Source organism: Tachypleus tridentatus, chromosome 5 (genome assembly GCF_004210375.1).
Source record: "Tachypleus tridentatus isolate NWPU-2018 chromosome 5, ASM421037v1, whole genome shotgun sequence".
Lineage (NCBI taxonomy): Eukaryota > Metazoa > Arthropoda > Merostomata > Xiphosura > Limulidae > Tachypleus > Tachypleus tridentatus.
Genome location: NC_134829.1, coordinates 49,338,803 through 49,354,441, shown reverse-complemented (window position 1 = coordinate 49,354,441; position 15,639 = coordinate 49,338,803). Strand labels below are relative to the sequence as shown.

Sequence of the window (15,639 nt, the reverse complement as noted above, 5' to 3'; positions counted from 1 at the left end):
AGTTAACTCACTATCTTTAGGCAAAACTATTTTCACTAAGAACCATCAAATAACACCAAATGCGCTTAGCAAGTTTCTCACTTAATGATATAAACTGTTAAATTAGAACAAAAAGTAATCGAGAGCCTTTATTCTCCGCTATTCACTAACTGAAAGTCGCCAAGTATCTTTTAACAGTAGTTAATGTCCATGGGAATTCTAATTAGGAGGCATCGAAGTTCTTTAAATAACACACAACAAACATATTCCAATTGTTACAAAAACTTGAGTTTCTTATTGTATAAAAACAGCTAATAGAAAACTTCAAAAGTCTGATGATTTTAGCTAGTTTTTATTAAATCAACACGTGGACAGTGAGCTAACGTTTCTTCTTAAAGTAGCTGTTTGAAACATGTTATTTTTATTGAAGTTCTACAGTTAAAACACGTGGACAGTGAGCTAACGTTTCTTCATAAAGTTACTGTATGAAACAGATTACTTCTATTGAAGCTGTTCAGTTAAAACACGTGGACAGTGAGCTAACGTTTCTTCATAAAGTTACTGTATGAAACAGATTACTTCTATTGAAGCTGTTCAGTTAAAACACGTGGACAGTGAGCTAACGTTTCTTCATAAAGTTACTGTATGAAACAGATTACTTCTATTGAAGTTCTACAGTTAAAACACGTGGACAGTGAGCTAACGTTTCTTCATAAAGTTACTGTATGAAACAGATTACTTCTATTGAAGCTGTTCAGTTAAAACACGTGGACAGTGAGCTAACGTTTCTTCATAAAGTTACTGTATGAAACAGATTACTTCTATTGAAGCTGTTCAGTTAAAACACGTGGACAGTGAGCTAACGTTTCTTCATAAAGTTACTGTATGAAACAGATTACTTCTATTGAAGTTCTACAGTTAAAACACGTGGACAGTGAGCTAACGTTTCTTCATAAAGTTACTGTATGAAACGAACTCCTGCTCTTAGCAATAGACATGCCGCAGTATCCTCTTTTCAACTATAATTCAAGGTAGAATGTTTACCACAAAACTGTAGAGCACAGCAAGTGAGGAAAGACGTAGAAAAACTGTTGTGTAGTTTCTCTAATCTGACGCAAGGTTACGTGTCTCATGTCCACTTTAACGTTACACATACACACTCGCATACTGAAAGCTTCCTAAGTTCCTACACAACTATAAACAAGCGGAGAAAGAAAGTCAGAGAAAGCGAAAAACTAATCGGCTTACTTAAATATCACAGTACAATAATTCCTATATTTATTTGTATTGTAAACTACCTACCTGAAGGAAGGCAGTCGACTAGCAACAACGTACCACTCGGCATCCACGCTGAGGAACTGACTGTCTTTCTCATAACTCACCCACTTTTTAAAGTGTGGGTAATAATTTGTGGTATCACATTTATTTGAACACGACTTATCAACTTTAAAATTCGCATCTACCACAGGGTCAACTCCTGCCCTAAGTAGTGTTAGCTATAAGCTTAGCTAATACATTAAAACATATATACTTACTCTATTGCTATACTGTTGGTAATGACGGTATCCTTGGTGTCAAACGAACAGAGAAGTTTATAAGACACGTCGTCCTTCATCATAATCTGTGGGTGGCGTTGGATAACCACCTTTGTCATCAAAGTTCCATTACCCTAAAAACAAAGGTATGTTGTGAATCATCTGTATTTCTAATCGGAAACAACAACAACAACAAAGTTTTCCAATTGATGTATTTATATTTCACATATTGTTTTGCAACTTGAATGTCTTTTCTTCTGAGTATTTGTGTGTTTTCGTGGGGATGGGGGTAGCCAAGAAAATACTTTTTAAAAAGTACAGCTTTTTACATTCATTTCAGATAAATCAAAATTTCCCATTAATTTTGTTTTTTACAGTAGTTTGTAATAAGTAACATGAAATATTAAGATTGAAATTCAATGTCTACTATGGTGGCCAAACGATAAGTCTTAAAGTTCTATTCAGGCTCGACACCCGCTACGGACATAGCACAGACAGCTTATTGTGTGGTTTTTGTGCTTAAGAGCAAACAGATAAAAAAGATGAAATTCCGTACAATATACTAACATAAGTTGTTTTATTTAGCTCTGTTATCCCTAGATGAATATGAGCTATAATTACAGTTTTGGATTCAGGAGGTCAAACCGTTTTGATTGATGTATTTTACTACGTCCAAGATCAATCTACTCTAATCCTGCTTGAAAAAAAATTTAATTTGAAGGTAGATTCGTAGTGATCCTTATGCGTAATGAAATCGAATTGGATATAAACGTGCCCCAAGCTTGGTATTGTTGGCACACAAAAATATTGTTAAAAAAATGTGTCAAAAAATCTTATAAATACAGTTACTCTCATTCTGCCTGGAATAAATTCAATTGCCGCGTTATAATGTGACGGTCAATCCCACTATTCGTTGGTAAAAGAGTAGCCCAAGAGTTGGCGGTGGGTGGTGATGACTAGCTGCCTTCCCTCTAGTCTTACACTGCTAAATTAGGGATGGCTAGCACAGATAGCCCTCGAGTAGCTTTGTGCGAAATTCCAAAACAAACAAACAAACAAAGCCGCGTCTATTGAAGATTTCCTTTTATTTCTTAAAGAGCGGCAGAAACAAAAATGTGTGACGAAACCTCCTGATGCTATGTGATTGTTTTTTAAGTTTTTGAATGAAACGTCTTTTGTGTTTTAAGAAGGTAACAGCAATTAAAACTACAAACATACACCAGAAAAATTATTCTCAATCACGAAATAATAAGAATCTGTCCACAAAATGGAATCTGACCCTCAGTAGGCTTACTCTATTGTTAATCGAATACCAGTATTATGACACGATCAGTAAAAGCAACAACAAAAAGTATTTATTAAAGATAACATAATTTAGAGTCCTAAAGTATTCTTTGTGTCCATTTTTCCTCTGTAACAGACAAGTTTCGCCGGATTCATGGCTCGTCAGCGCTCTTTGTTAGAGCGAAGCAAATATATAAAGTAGGCCTCATATAGTGGTGAAATGTAAACAGCATGTTTAGTTTACGCATGTAGTTCTTTATATCATCTTTTCTTGATTGAAATTCGCGTTTTGTTGAAGAAAAGAAGTTAATGAATAAACAGATAACCTGCCAGTCACTTGACTACTAATGAATATTAACTGTGACGCCATGTTACATGTTATCCAAACACTTAAACTATTTTAGGTTATTAGCGGTAAGTAAAAGACTATGTCTAATTCTGACAGCAATAACAAACCTGTGGTGACAGCAATAAGAACAGAAATCAGGATTGACAACAATAATAAATCAGCAGTAATATTCACTCACCAAGTCCACTACACCACAGTTAGGGTTATTGTATGGTATTGTTAAAGAGCCAGCAAACTCGCCTCCCCCTGTCATCTGACAGCCAGGTTGCTGACCTCGGTCCTTGATGAAAATTCTTCCTCGAAAAGGATCTGGACCACGTGCTTTGATGGTCATTGCGGTTGCTCCACAGTCCAAAGAAACTAGTTGAGGATGTTACAAATAATGTACAGGAGTCTATTTGTGGTTTGAAAGCTGGATAATTCATTTAAAATGACACTGTAGTTCCCATTAACCGCTAGATTAAAATAAAACTACTACTGTGGCGCTACATAATGTGAAGAACTGAATAATGGTCAATGACACACTTTTTTAGTCACTTCACATATCCGGTGTGTAGGTTTTCCTCATAGTGGTTATGAAGCACGTTCACACCAACAATATCTTTGCTAGAGATTAGTTTGTTTTCGTAAAACCTAAATTTTAACCGTTTAATCAGCAACACGATAATAAAGTAAAATATATATTTATTAGATATTTCAATCTCTGTTACATTGTCAAAATCCCAGTGGATCCCTTTGGAAAAAGTATGTAGACAATAAATGAATGCTCTGTCTATTCAATAAAGATATACTTATTTGTCATTACGTTAACACTTAAATCAACAAGTGTGTTAATTATATCAATAATAATAGGCATTAGAAAAGATCATCCTCACAATACATCTGTTAAAGATGTTACTTCCTTTCTTGTAACGGATTTCTCTTTTAGAAACTACTGATCGTGTGAACTAAGTATTACTGGTGTTTTAACATCAAATTACGTATACTTCTTAATATGTATTTTGCTGTTTTTAAAGACAATTTTGTAGCGCCCTCTAGTGGTCTTCATTGTAGAGTTTCTACTACCGTGACTTCAAAATAGGTATTGCTGTCGAAAATGGCTCATCACATGAATGAAGAAATTGACTAATTATTTCTATATCTACAGCCTATTTTCAACCGATAATGTTTTACAAGGGATGCCATCATCACACGGTGATTCAAGCGCATGTATGTGAAAGAATGAAAACAGCAAAGTTAGGCTAAAGCTGAAATAAACATTAAACCCTTTCGTCCAATGAAAAACAATATGGTCACACCTATCGTACTAAGACTCTACTCAGAGCATGAGAGAAACTGTCTTAATATAAGCATTTAAAATAATGAAATTCTGAAACGGTTGGCTCATAAAATACATACTTTTCTAGATCCCATTCATGGGTCTAAATTTTAGTTTACATTAAGAAATGCTTTGTTTTCTTCTGTTATTAGAGTCAGTACAATGAACTGATAGGAGAAGCCAACCGTTTTTACGTAAAAATTCATGGATGACCAAAGGAATGATTATGAGGTCAATGAATTAATTATAACATTTCTGGTAATTTTGTTGAAATGTTTTTGTGCAACTGAATATGTCATGGACCAACAAGTGCTTTGGTTGATAAATAGTTTGATAAAAATGTATTAAAACAATTGATTGGGAACATCGTAAAATTTAGAGTGGAAAAAAATTATCTGTAATAATTACACTTACTGAATTAAAATTAGCATCCTAAGAGGATATTAGCAAGCAACAACTAAGCTTATTGAATTAAAATTAGTATCCTACAAGGGAATTAACAAGCAACAACTAAACTTACTGAATTAAAATTAGTATCCTACAAGGGAATTAACAAGCAACAACTAAACTTACTGAATTAAAATTAGCATCCTAAGAGGGTATTAACAAGTAGCAACTAAACTTACTGAAATAAAATTAGCATTCTAAGATGGTATTAACAAGTAACAACTGAACTTACTGAATTAAAATTGGCATCCTAACAGGGTAATAACAAGTCAGTTTACTGGTGCCCCCAACTGAGCATTATTTTTCTCGAGGACTCCCTCTTCATACAGAATAGTTTTAACAAGTGATAATTACAGCAAATACAGTAGTTTTAACAAGTAATAATTACAGCAAATACAGTAGTTTTAACAAGTGATAATTACAGCAAATACAGTAGTTTTAACAAGTGATAATTACAGCAAATACAGTAGTTTTAACAAGTGATAATTACAGCAAACACAGTAGTTTTAACAAGTTATAATTACAGCAAATACAGTAGTTTTAACAAGTTATAATTACAGCAAATACAGTAGTTTTAACAAGTGATAATTACAGCAAATACAGTAGTTTTAACCAGTAATAATTACAGCAAATACAGTAGTTTTAATAAGTGATAATTACAGCAAATACAGTAGTTTTAACCAGTAATAATTACAGCAAATACAGTAGTTTTAACAAGTGATAATTACAGCAAATACAGTAGTTTTAACAAGTGATAATTACAGCAAATACAGTAGTTTCTTTACCTTTCTTTAATCACTTTTTGATCAAGAAGTAGCACGAAAATTTAAAATGATAAAAAGTTATTTTTTCATTGTTATTTTTAGGTTCTTCTGGCGAAAGGCCGCGCCCCTTAGTTTAGAATACACTGCTTTAAAATATTGCTCAACAATTTCACCTGAACAAGAAGTACTAAATAAAATATGGGGTTAAATTTAGTTATTTGGGCACGCATGTTATAAATGTACAGTCAAGTCTGTAATATAATTACGTCTGCTTTACGTTATCGCTTTCTAAAAAGTTATTTTGCTGAGTGCAAAACTATTCAATGGATTATTTGTTGATGCCGTGCTTACACAGTGTTTAAGTGTTTCGTTGAAGTATTACTTTATAAAAGTTTAATTTTTTAGATTCTTAATGCCTATATCAATTGAAATTCATATTGTTATTAGGTTTTATATATATATATAGTAATAACAATTTTGTATAGAAAAAACTTACTGTAAAAATATTTGCCATCATATCCCTCAGATTCCAAGTGTTGAAGTTTGCGCCCTCTGGTGTTTTCATTCTGTTGCCACGAAGACCTACTTTCATTTCCATCAATTTGTCTGTGATTTCCCCGGGGGGTAACATCTATCTTTTGGGATGGGTTGCGATTAAAACCGATTGGTGGTGAGTTTATAACAGACAGGGATCTGTGATTAGTCAAATTTATTAAACCTGAATTTTGTATTTGCTGACCTTCTCTTGCTGGTTGAGGTGATCTGTTTCTGTTTTGTCTTGCTTGACGATTCCCATTGGTCGCCAGATTTTGTCTTACTTGATTGTTTCCACTGGTCGCCAGATTTTGTCGACCTTGGCTGTTCCCAGAGATTGATTGTGGGTTGACTCTTATACCCAGTCTCTCAGGTCTCGGATATTCCAGGGGAACAACTTCTTCAGGGGCATCTTGGAGCGGAGGATGTTGTTTCTGGCGCCCCCTATGAACGCCAGCTGTTTCTCCTCCTTTTTCGGTTGGAGCTTGTGCCGAAAATTTTAGGTTTCTTGTAACACCTGCCTCACTACTTGCAGCCTGCAACAGACGAGCAATATCTTCTTCTCGAATGTTATACTCAGGGAGATGGTCAGAGATAGGACGTTGTTTCACACGAACTCGACGTCGTCTGCTCGGTTTACTGTCAGCTTGAGAAATGTCTTTGCCTCCCTCGTTTGGATGATCAGCAAGAGACAGTTGAGGAAGAAGAAGAAGAAGAGGTAACAATAATAACAATGCTGTCTTCATCTTCTTCGAAAGCCAGCAAACTCTGATGAAGTGTAGAAAGACGAAAGGTTTAGTATAAGTCAAGAAAACATTGATAAACTAGAATGTGTTTATGTTTGTTTTTAACAGGATTCGGCTTCTTAGCTAATATGGCCAGGTAGTTAGGGCGCTCGTTTCGTAATATGAGGGTCGCGGGTTTGAATCCCCGTCACACCAAACATGCTCGCCCTTTCAGCCGTGGAGGCGTTATTATGTGATGGTGAATCCCACTATTCGTTTGTAAAAGAGCAGCCCAAGAATTGGCGGTGGGTGGTGATGACTAGCTGTCTTTCCTATTTGTTAATAACGATAAGAGAGATATACAGATGTGCCTGGCTATTTGTTAATAACGATAGGAGAGATATACAGATGTGCCTGGCTACTTGTTAATAACGATAGGAGAGATATACAGATGTGCCTAGCTATTTGTTACTAACGATAGGAGAGATATACAGATGTGCTTGGCTATTTGTTAATAACGATAAGAGAGATATACAGTTGTGCCTGGTTATTTGTTAATAACGATAAGAGAGATATACAGATGTGCCTGGTTATTTTTTAATAACGATAAGAGAGATATACAGATGTGCCTAGCTATTTGTTAGTAACGATAAGAGAGATATACAGATGTGCCTGGTTATTTGTTAATAACGATAAGAGAGATATACAGATATGCCTAGCTATTTGTTAGTAACGATAAGAGAGATATACAGATGTGCCTGGTTATTTGTTAATAACGATAGGAGAGATATACAGATGTGCCTGGCTATTTGTTAATAACGATAGGAGAGATATACAGATGTGCCTGGTTATTTGTTAATAACGATAGGAGAGATATACAGATGTGCCTGGCTATTTGTTAATAACGATAGGAGAGATATACAGATGTGCCTGGTTATTTGTTAATAACGATAGGAGAGATATACAGATGTGCCTGGTTATTTGTTAATAACGATAAGAGAGATATACAGATGTGCCTAGCTATTTGTTAGTAACGATAAGAGAGATATACAGATGTGCCTGGTTATTTGTTAATAACGATAGGAGAGATATACAGATGTGCCTGGTTATTTGTTAATAACGATAGGAGAGATATACAGATGTGCCTGGTTATTTGTTAATAACGATAAGAGAGATATACAGATGTGCCTGGTTATTTGTTAATAACGATAAGAGAGACATACAGATGTGCCTGGCTATTTGTTAATAACGATAAGAGAGATATACAGATGTGCCTGGTTATTTGTTAATAACGATAGGAGAGATATACAGATGTGCCTGGTTATTTGTTAATAACGATAGGAGAGATATACAGATGTGCTTGGCTATTTGTTAATAACGATAAGAGAGATATACAGATGTGCCTGGTTATTTGTTAATAACGATAGGAGAGATATACAGATGTGCCTGGCTATTTGTTAATAACGATAGGAGAGATATACAGATGTGCCTGGCTATTTGTTAATAACGATAAGAGAGATATACAGATGTACTTGGCTATTTGTTAACAACGATAAGAGAGATATACAGATGTGTCTGGCTATTTGTTAATAACGATAAGAGAGATATACAGATGTTCCTGGTTATTTGTTAATAACGATAGGAGAGATATACAGATGTGCCTGGCTATTTGTTAATAACGATAAGAGAGATATACAGATGTGCCTGGCTATTTGTTAATAACGATAGGAGAGATATACAGATGTGCCTGGTTATTTGTTAATAACGATAGGAGAGATATACAGATGTGCCTGGTTATTTGTTAATAACGATAAGAGAGATATACAGATGTGCCTGGTTATTTGTTAATAACGATAAGAGAGATATACAGATGTGCCTAGCTATTTGTTAGTAACGATAAGAGAGATATACAGATGTGCCTGGTTATTTGTTAATAACGATAGGAGAGATATACAGATGTGCCTGGTTATTTGTTAATAACGATAGGAGAGATATACAGATGTGCCTGGTTATTTGTTAATAACGATAGGAGAGATATACAGATGTGCTTGGCTATTTGTTAATAACGATAAGAGAGATATACAGATGTGCCTGGTTATTTGTTAATAACGATAGGAGAGATATACAGATGTGCCTGGCTATTTGTTAATAACGATAGGAGAGATATACAGATGTGCCTGGCTATTTGTTAATAACGATAAGAGAGATATACAGATGTGCCTGGCTATTTGTTAATAACGATAAGAGAGATATACAGATGTACTTGGCTATTTGTTAACAACGATAAGAGAGATATACAGATGTGCCTGGCTATTTGTTAATAACGATAAGAGAGATATACAGATGTTCCTGGTTATTTGTTAATAACGATAGGAGAGATATACAGATGTGCCTGGCTATTTGTTAATAACGATAAGAGAGATATACAGATGTGCCTGGCTATTTGTTAATAACGATAGGAGAGATATACAGATGTGCCTGGTTATTTGTTAATAACGATAGGAGAGATATACAGATGTGCCTGGTTATTTGTTAATAACGATAAGAGAGATATACAGATGTGCCTAGCTATTTGTTAGTAACGATAAGAGAGATATACAGATGTGCCTGGTTATTTGTTAATAACGATAGGAGAGATATACAGATGTGCCTGGTTATTTGTTAATAACGATAGGAGAGATATACAGATGTGCCTGGTTATTTGTTAATAACGATAAGAGAGATATACAGATGTGCCTGGTTATTTGTTAATAACGATAAGAGAGACATACAGATGTGCCTGGCTATTTGTTAATAACGATAAGAGAGATATACAGATGTGCCTGGTTATTTGTTAATAACGATAGGAGAGATATACAGATGTGCCTGGTTATTTGTTAATAACGATAGGAGAGATATACAGATGTGCTTGGCTATTTGTTAATAACGATAAGAGAGATATACAGATGTGCCTGGTTATTTGTTAATAACGATAGGAGAGATATACAGATGTGCCTGGTTATTTGTTAATAACGATAGGAGAGATATACAGATGTGCCTGGCTATTTGTTAATAACGATAAGAGAGATATACAGATGTGCCTGGTTATTTGTTAATAACGATAAGAGAGATATACAGATGTGCCTAGCTATTTGTTAGTAACGATAAGAGAGATATACAGATGTGCCTGGTTATTTGTTAATAACGATAGGAGAGATATACAGATGTGCCTGGTTATTTGTTAATAACGATAGGAGAGATATACAGATGTGCCTGGTTATTTGTTAATAACGATAGGAGAGATATACAGATGTGCTTGGCTATTTGTTAATAACGATAAGAGAGATATACAGATGTGCCTGGTTATTTGTTAATAACGATAGGAGAGATATACAGATGTGCCTGGCTATTTGTTAATAACGATAGGAGAGATATACAGATGTGCCTGGCTATTTGTTAATAACGATAAGAGAGATATACAGATGTACTTGGCTATTTGTTAACAACGATAAGAGAGATATACAGATGTGCCTGGCTATTTGTTAATAACGATAAGAGAGATATACAGATGTTCCTGGTTATTTGTTAATAACGATAGGAGAGATATACAGATGTGCCTGGCTATTTGTTAATAACGATAAGAGAGATATACAGATGTGCCTGGCTATTTGTTAATAACGATAGGAGAGATATACAGATGTGCCTGGTTATTTGTTAACAACGATAAGAGAGATATACAGATGTGCCTGGCTATTTGTTAATTATGGGATTGCTTAATTTCATTTGTAAGGCACGTTTTTTCTGTTAGTGTTAGGTTTATATCTTTGTACTGTGACGTTCTGTTCGTAAAAACTGTGAATGTTCATGTGTTTATGATATTGGAAAGGGATTTTTTTTACTGTTTTTTAAACTTACGTCCTGTTTCACCCATGTAATAAGCTGGGCAGTTGTTAAGCTTTGATTTGTAAATGTTTACTGGTGAGATGGATTTGTCGTATAGTTTTCTTAATATGTTTCTAATTTTTATTACAGGGTTGAAAATGATCAATCCTACATTTTGTTGGTAAAAAACAAGCCCAAACGTTGTTTGGTGATTTCTAGCTGCTAAGCTAGAGGTAAGTAGCGCAGACATTCCTCACGTAGCTTTGCGCAAAATTCAAAATGTACAAACAAACTTGTCGAAATTTCTGAAAGAGTTATGCTAATATTTTTTGTATATGAATAGCGCAACTGTTCAAGCTTCCTTTGTTTTGTGGAGTGTTTGAATTTGTTTGTTAAACGCCTTTATATATATATACATTTTAATTTATTAATAGTTTTTGGAACTACTTTAGTAGGAAACTGAATCTCTGTATCAAATAACAAGTCCGTGTAACTGAATCTCTGTATCGAATAACAAGTCCGTGTAACCAAATCTCTGTATCGAATAACAAGTCCGTGTAACTGAATCTCTGTATCGAATAACAAGTCCGTGTAAGTGAATCTATGTATTGAATAACAAGTCCGTGTAACTGAATCTCTGTATCGAATAACAAGTCCGTGTAAGTGAATCTATGTATTGAATAACAAGTCCGTGTAACTGAATCTCTGTGTTGAATAACAAGTCCGTGTAACTGAAACTCTGTATCGAATAACAAGTCCGTGTAACTGAATCTATGTATTGAATAACAAGTCCGTGTAACTGAAACTCTGTATCGAATAACAAGTCCGTGTAACTGAATCTCTGTGTTGAATAACAAGTCCGTGTAACTGAATCTCTCTATTGAATAACAAGTCCGTGTAACTGAATCTCTCTATTGAATAACAAGTCCGTGTAACTGAATCTCTGTATAGAATAACAAGTCCGTGTAACTGAATCTCTCTATTGAATATCAAGTCCGTGTAACTGAATCTCTCTATTGAAAGGAAATAAATGTGGCTAGTTGTAACAGTTCAGTTACGTGTTTCAGTTCTTTTGTTTATTCTCTTTTTTAGGTACTCTGCAAGAAGTTGTGTTACTTCCTAACAAGAGGTCCCAAGGAATATGTTTACGACATCAAAGCTGGACATAATGAAGTTACTATTTAAGCTGTGTAAGTGTTGTATAAGTCTTCCTTTTTTAATTTGGAACATTATGTTGGAAACATAAGGTGATTAAATACAGTTTAAGTATTAATCAAAGTTATAGTTTAAAGAGTTAAAATATACATAACTGGGTGTAATGGCATTGGTTTTAATTTTGGGAGGAAGGTTATCAAACATTCATACACTGTTGTGGTTTACGTGAGAAAATCATAACCAGAACTTGTTTAGAGAATGCTTGACAAATCAGCATCTCCGATAGTTTTGTTTTAGAATATTCTACCTTTGTAAATAGAACTGTAGTTTAAAACTTTCCAGTTTAAAACAAGGTAAAATGGTGAATAAGAAGAGAAAGTTATTGTTACTGGCGAAGAAAGTTTCCTTGTAGTAATTACTGACGGTAAGAGGTCATGGTATCGTGGTTACCATCAGTTTTAGACAGTAGCCTCGTTTTGAAGACATGCTCAGTTGTGATTCGTATTTGCTTTCAAAACGAAAAGTATATTTGTTAAACCATAAAGTACTGCATATATGATGTTTGAAATGCATCATTGCTGTTCTGGATTAAACTAAGATCCAGTGATCTTAACAGAAATAACACGTATTATGTTTGAAAAACAATGTATCACCTCAAATTTTATTTTCAGAAATATTTCCTTGGCAAGTTAAGACCAGAAAGGTACGAACGCGATTAAAATGCAAAAATTTTCACAGTCATAATATATTATAAAGTCATATAGGTTACTCTAACGTTGAGCATGTCTTTAATTCTGTTCAGTCTAATTAAGATGAGAGGAGGGTCGCGGGTTCGTGCCCGCGTCGAGTTAAACATGCTCGCCCTCCCAGCCGTGGGGGTGTATAATGTGACGGTCAATCCCATTATTCGTTGGTAAAAGAGTAGCCCAAGAGTTGGCGGTGGGTGGTGATGACTAACTGCCTTCCCTCTAGTCTTACACTGCTAAATTAGGGACCGCTAGCGCAGATAGCCCTCGTGTAGCTTTGTGCGAAATTCCAAAACAAACAAACAATTAAGATGAGAGAAGGTAATGCCAGATCATAAGTTTGTATACAAATAGTATTTAAGACACAAAATGAACGCTCTTTCATAGTTGACTCCTTTATTTTGCTTACAAATGGCCTTCACATAGGGGTCGTTGAAGTATAGTTTAAACCTGTTGAAAATTCACTTTTATCTTTTACTTCAAGTCTTGTTTCCTGTATGCGATGTTGATGTCCTTCGGGTGATTAGAAACCTGTCCCGTGCGAGTGGCACGCGCAAGTGTTCGTGCTAATGGGTTACTGGCACAAAGACCTTTAACATATATATATATATAATCATTACGAATAGATTGTTCCTGGTATCTCAACTCCAGCATTTTCACCTTTATTTCGCGATGTTTGGTTTTAAAGACTCGATTTTTACATAATTCTATTTCACTTAACATGTGTTTCGAAAGAATGAAAATAGTCATCATTTGTTTGGTTTGTTTTAAATTTCGAGCAAAACTACACAAGGCCTATCTGCGCTAGCCGTTCCTGATTTAGCAGTTTAAGACTAGAGAGAAGGCAACTAGTCATCACCATCCACGGCCAACTCTTGGGATACTCTTTTACCAACGAATAGTGGGATTGATCGTGACATAATAACACTCCCACGGCTGAAAGGGCGAGCATGTTTGGTGTGACGGGAGTTCGAACCCGCGACCCTGGGATTACGAGTTGAGTGCCTCAACCATCTGGCCATGTCGGGCCATCATCATTTGTAAAAAAACATTAAGTTTAAGTAGTGAATAAATTTTAGAATAAAAAAGTACTGGATCTCATTTGGCCGATGTAAGGGATTATAAGCTTTAGAAGTTAGCAGCTTAAAACCTCTTTAAACTAGACAAGAGTAATATAGCTGTCAGAACCAGTTTACAATACAATCAAAGTAATGTGGCTGTTTGTATCAGTTCATAATACAATCAGAGTAATGTAGCTGTTTGTATCAGTTCACAATACAATCAGAGTAATGTAGCTGTTTGTATCAGTTCACAATACAATCAGAGTAATGTAGCTGTTTGTATCAGTTCACAATAGAATCAGTGTAATGTAGCTGTTTGTATCAGTTCACAATAGAATCAGAGTAATGTAGCTGTTTGTATCAGTTCACAATACAATCAGAGTAATGTAGCTGTTTGTATCAGTTCACAATACAATCAGTGTAATGTAGCTGTTTGTATCAGTTGACAATAGAATCAGAGTAATGTAGCTGTTTGTATCAGTTCACAATACAATCAGAGTAATGTAGCTGTTTGTATCAGTTCACAATAGAATCAGTGTAATGTAGCTGTTTGTATCAGTTCACAATAGAATCAGAGTAATGTAGCTGTTTGTATCAGTTCACAATAGAATCAGAGTAATGTAGCTGTTTGTATCAGTTCACAATACAATCAGAGTAATGTAGCTGTTTGTATCAGTTCACAATACAATCAGTGTAATGTAGCTGTTTGTATCAGTTGACAATAGAATCAGAGTAATGTAGCTGTTTGTATCAGTTCACAATACAATCAGTGTAATGTAGCTGTTTGTATCAGTTGACAATAGAATCAGAGTAATGTAGCTGTTTGTATCAGTTCACAACAGAATCAGAGTAATGTAGCTGTTTGTATCAGTTGACAATAGAATCAGAGTAATGTAGCTGTTTGTATCAGTTCACAATAGAATCAGAGTAATGTAGCTGTTTGTATCAGTTCACAAAAGAATCAGAGTAATGTAGCTGTTTGTATCAGTTCACAATAGAATCAGAGTAATGTAGCTGTTTGTATCAGTTCAGAATAGAATCAGAGTAATGTAGCTGTTTGTATCAGTTCACAATAGAATCAGTGTAATGTAGCTGTTTGTATCAGTTCACTATACAATCAGAGTAATGTAGCTGTTTGTATCAGTTCACAACAGAATCAGAGTAATGTAGCTGTTTGTATCAGTTCACAATAGAATCAGAGTAATGTAGCTATTTGTATCAGTTCACAAAAGAATCAGAGTAATGTAGCTGTTTGTATCAGTTCACAATAGAATCAGAGTAATGTAGCTGTTTGTATCAGTTCACAATGGAATCAGAGTAATGTAGCTGTTTGTATCAGTTCACAATAGAATCAGTGTAATGTAGCTGTTTGTATCAGTTCACTATACAATCAGAGTAGTGTAGCTGTTTGTATCAGTTCACAACAGAATCAGAGTAGTGTAGCTGTTTGTATCAGTTCATAATAGAATCAGAGTAATGTAGCTGTTTGTATCAGTTCACAATAGAATCAGAGTAATGTAGCTGTTTGTATCAGTTCACAATAGAATCAGAATAATGTAGCTGTTTGTATCAGTTCACAATAGAATCAGAGTAATGTTGCTGTTTGTATCAGTTCACAATACAATCAAAGTAATGTACCTGTTTGTATCAGTTCACAATAGAATCAGAGTAATGTAGCTGTTTGTATCAGCTCACAACAGAATCAGAGTAGTGTAGCTGTTTGTATCAGTTCACAATAGAATCAGAGTAATGTAGCTGTTTGTATCAGTTCACAATAGAATCAGAATAAGGTAGCTGTTTGTATCAGTTCACAATAGAATCAGAGTAATGTTGCTGTTTGTATCAGTTCACAATACAATCAAAGTAATGTACCTGTTTGTA

The 15,639-nt window shown here is 34.8% G+C and overlaps 1 protein-coding gene across 1 annotated transcript in view; it reads right to left on the bottom strand.

Moving 5' to 3' along the window:
• The window catches only part of LOC143251124 (uncharacterized), a 43,554-nt gene that overhangs the window by 11,342 nt on the left and 16,573 nt on the right, over window positions 1–15,639 (bottom strand). The window contains exons 2-4 of the mRNA XM_076502497.1: window positions 6,173–6,978; window positions 3,326–3,507; window positions 1,515–1,648 (exon numbers count right to left, since the gene is read on the bottom strand). Coding sequence (XP_076358612.1) covers window positions 1,515–1,648; window positions 3,326–3,507; window positions 6,173–6,956 — 1,100 coding nt within the window. The 5' untranslated portion in view covers window positions 6,957–6,978. The remainder of the gene's footprint in view (window positions 1–1,514; window positions 1,649–3,325; window positions 3,508–6,172; window positions 6,979–15,639) is intronic.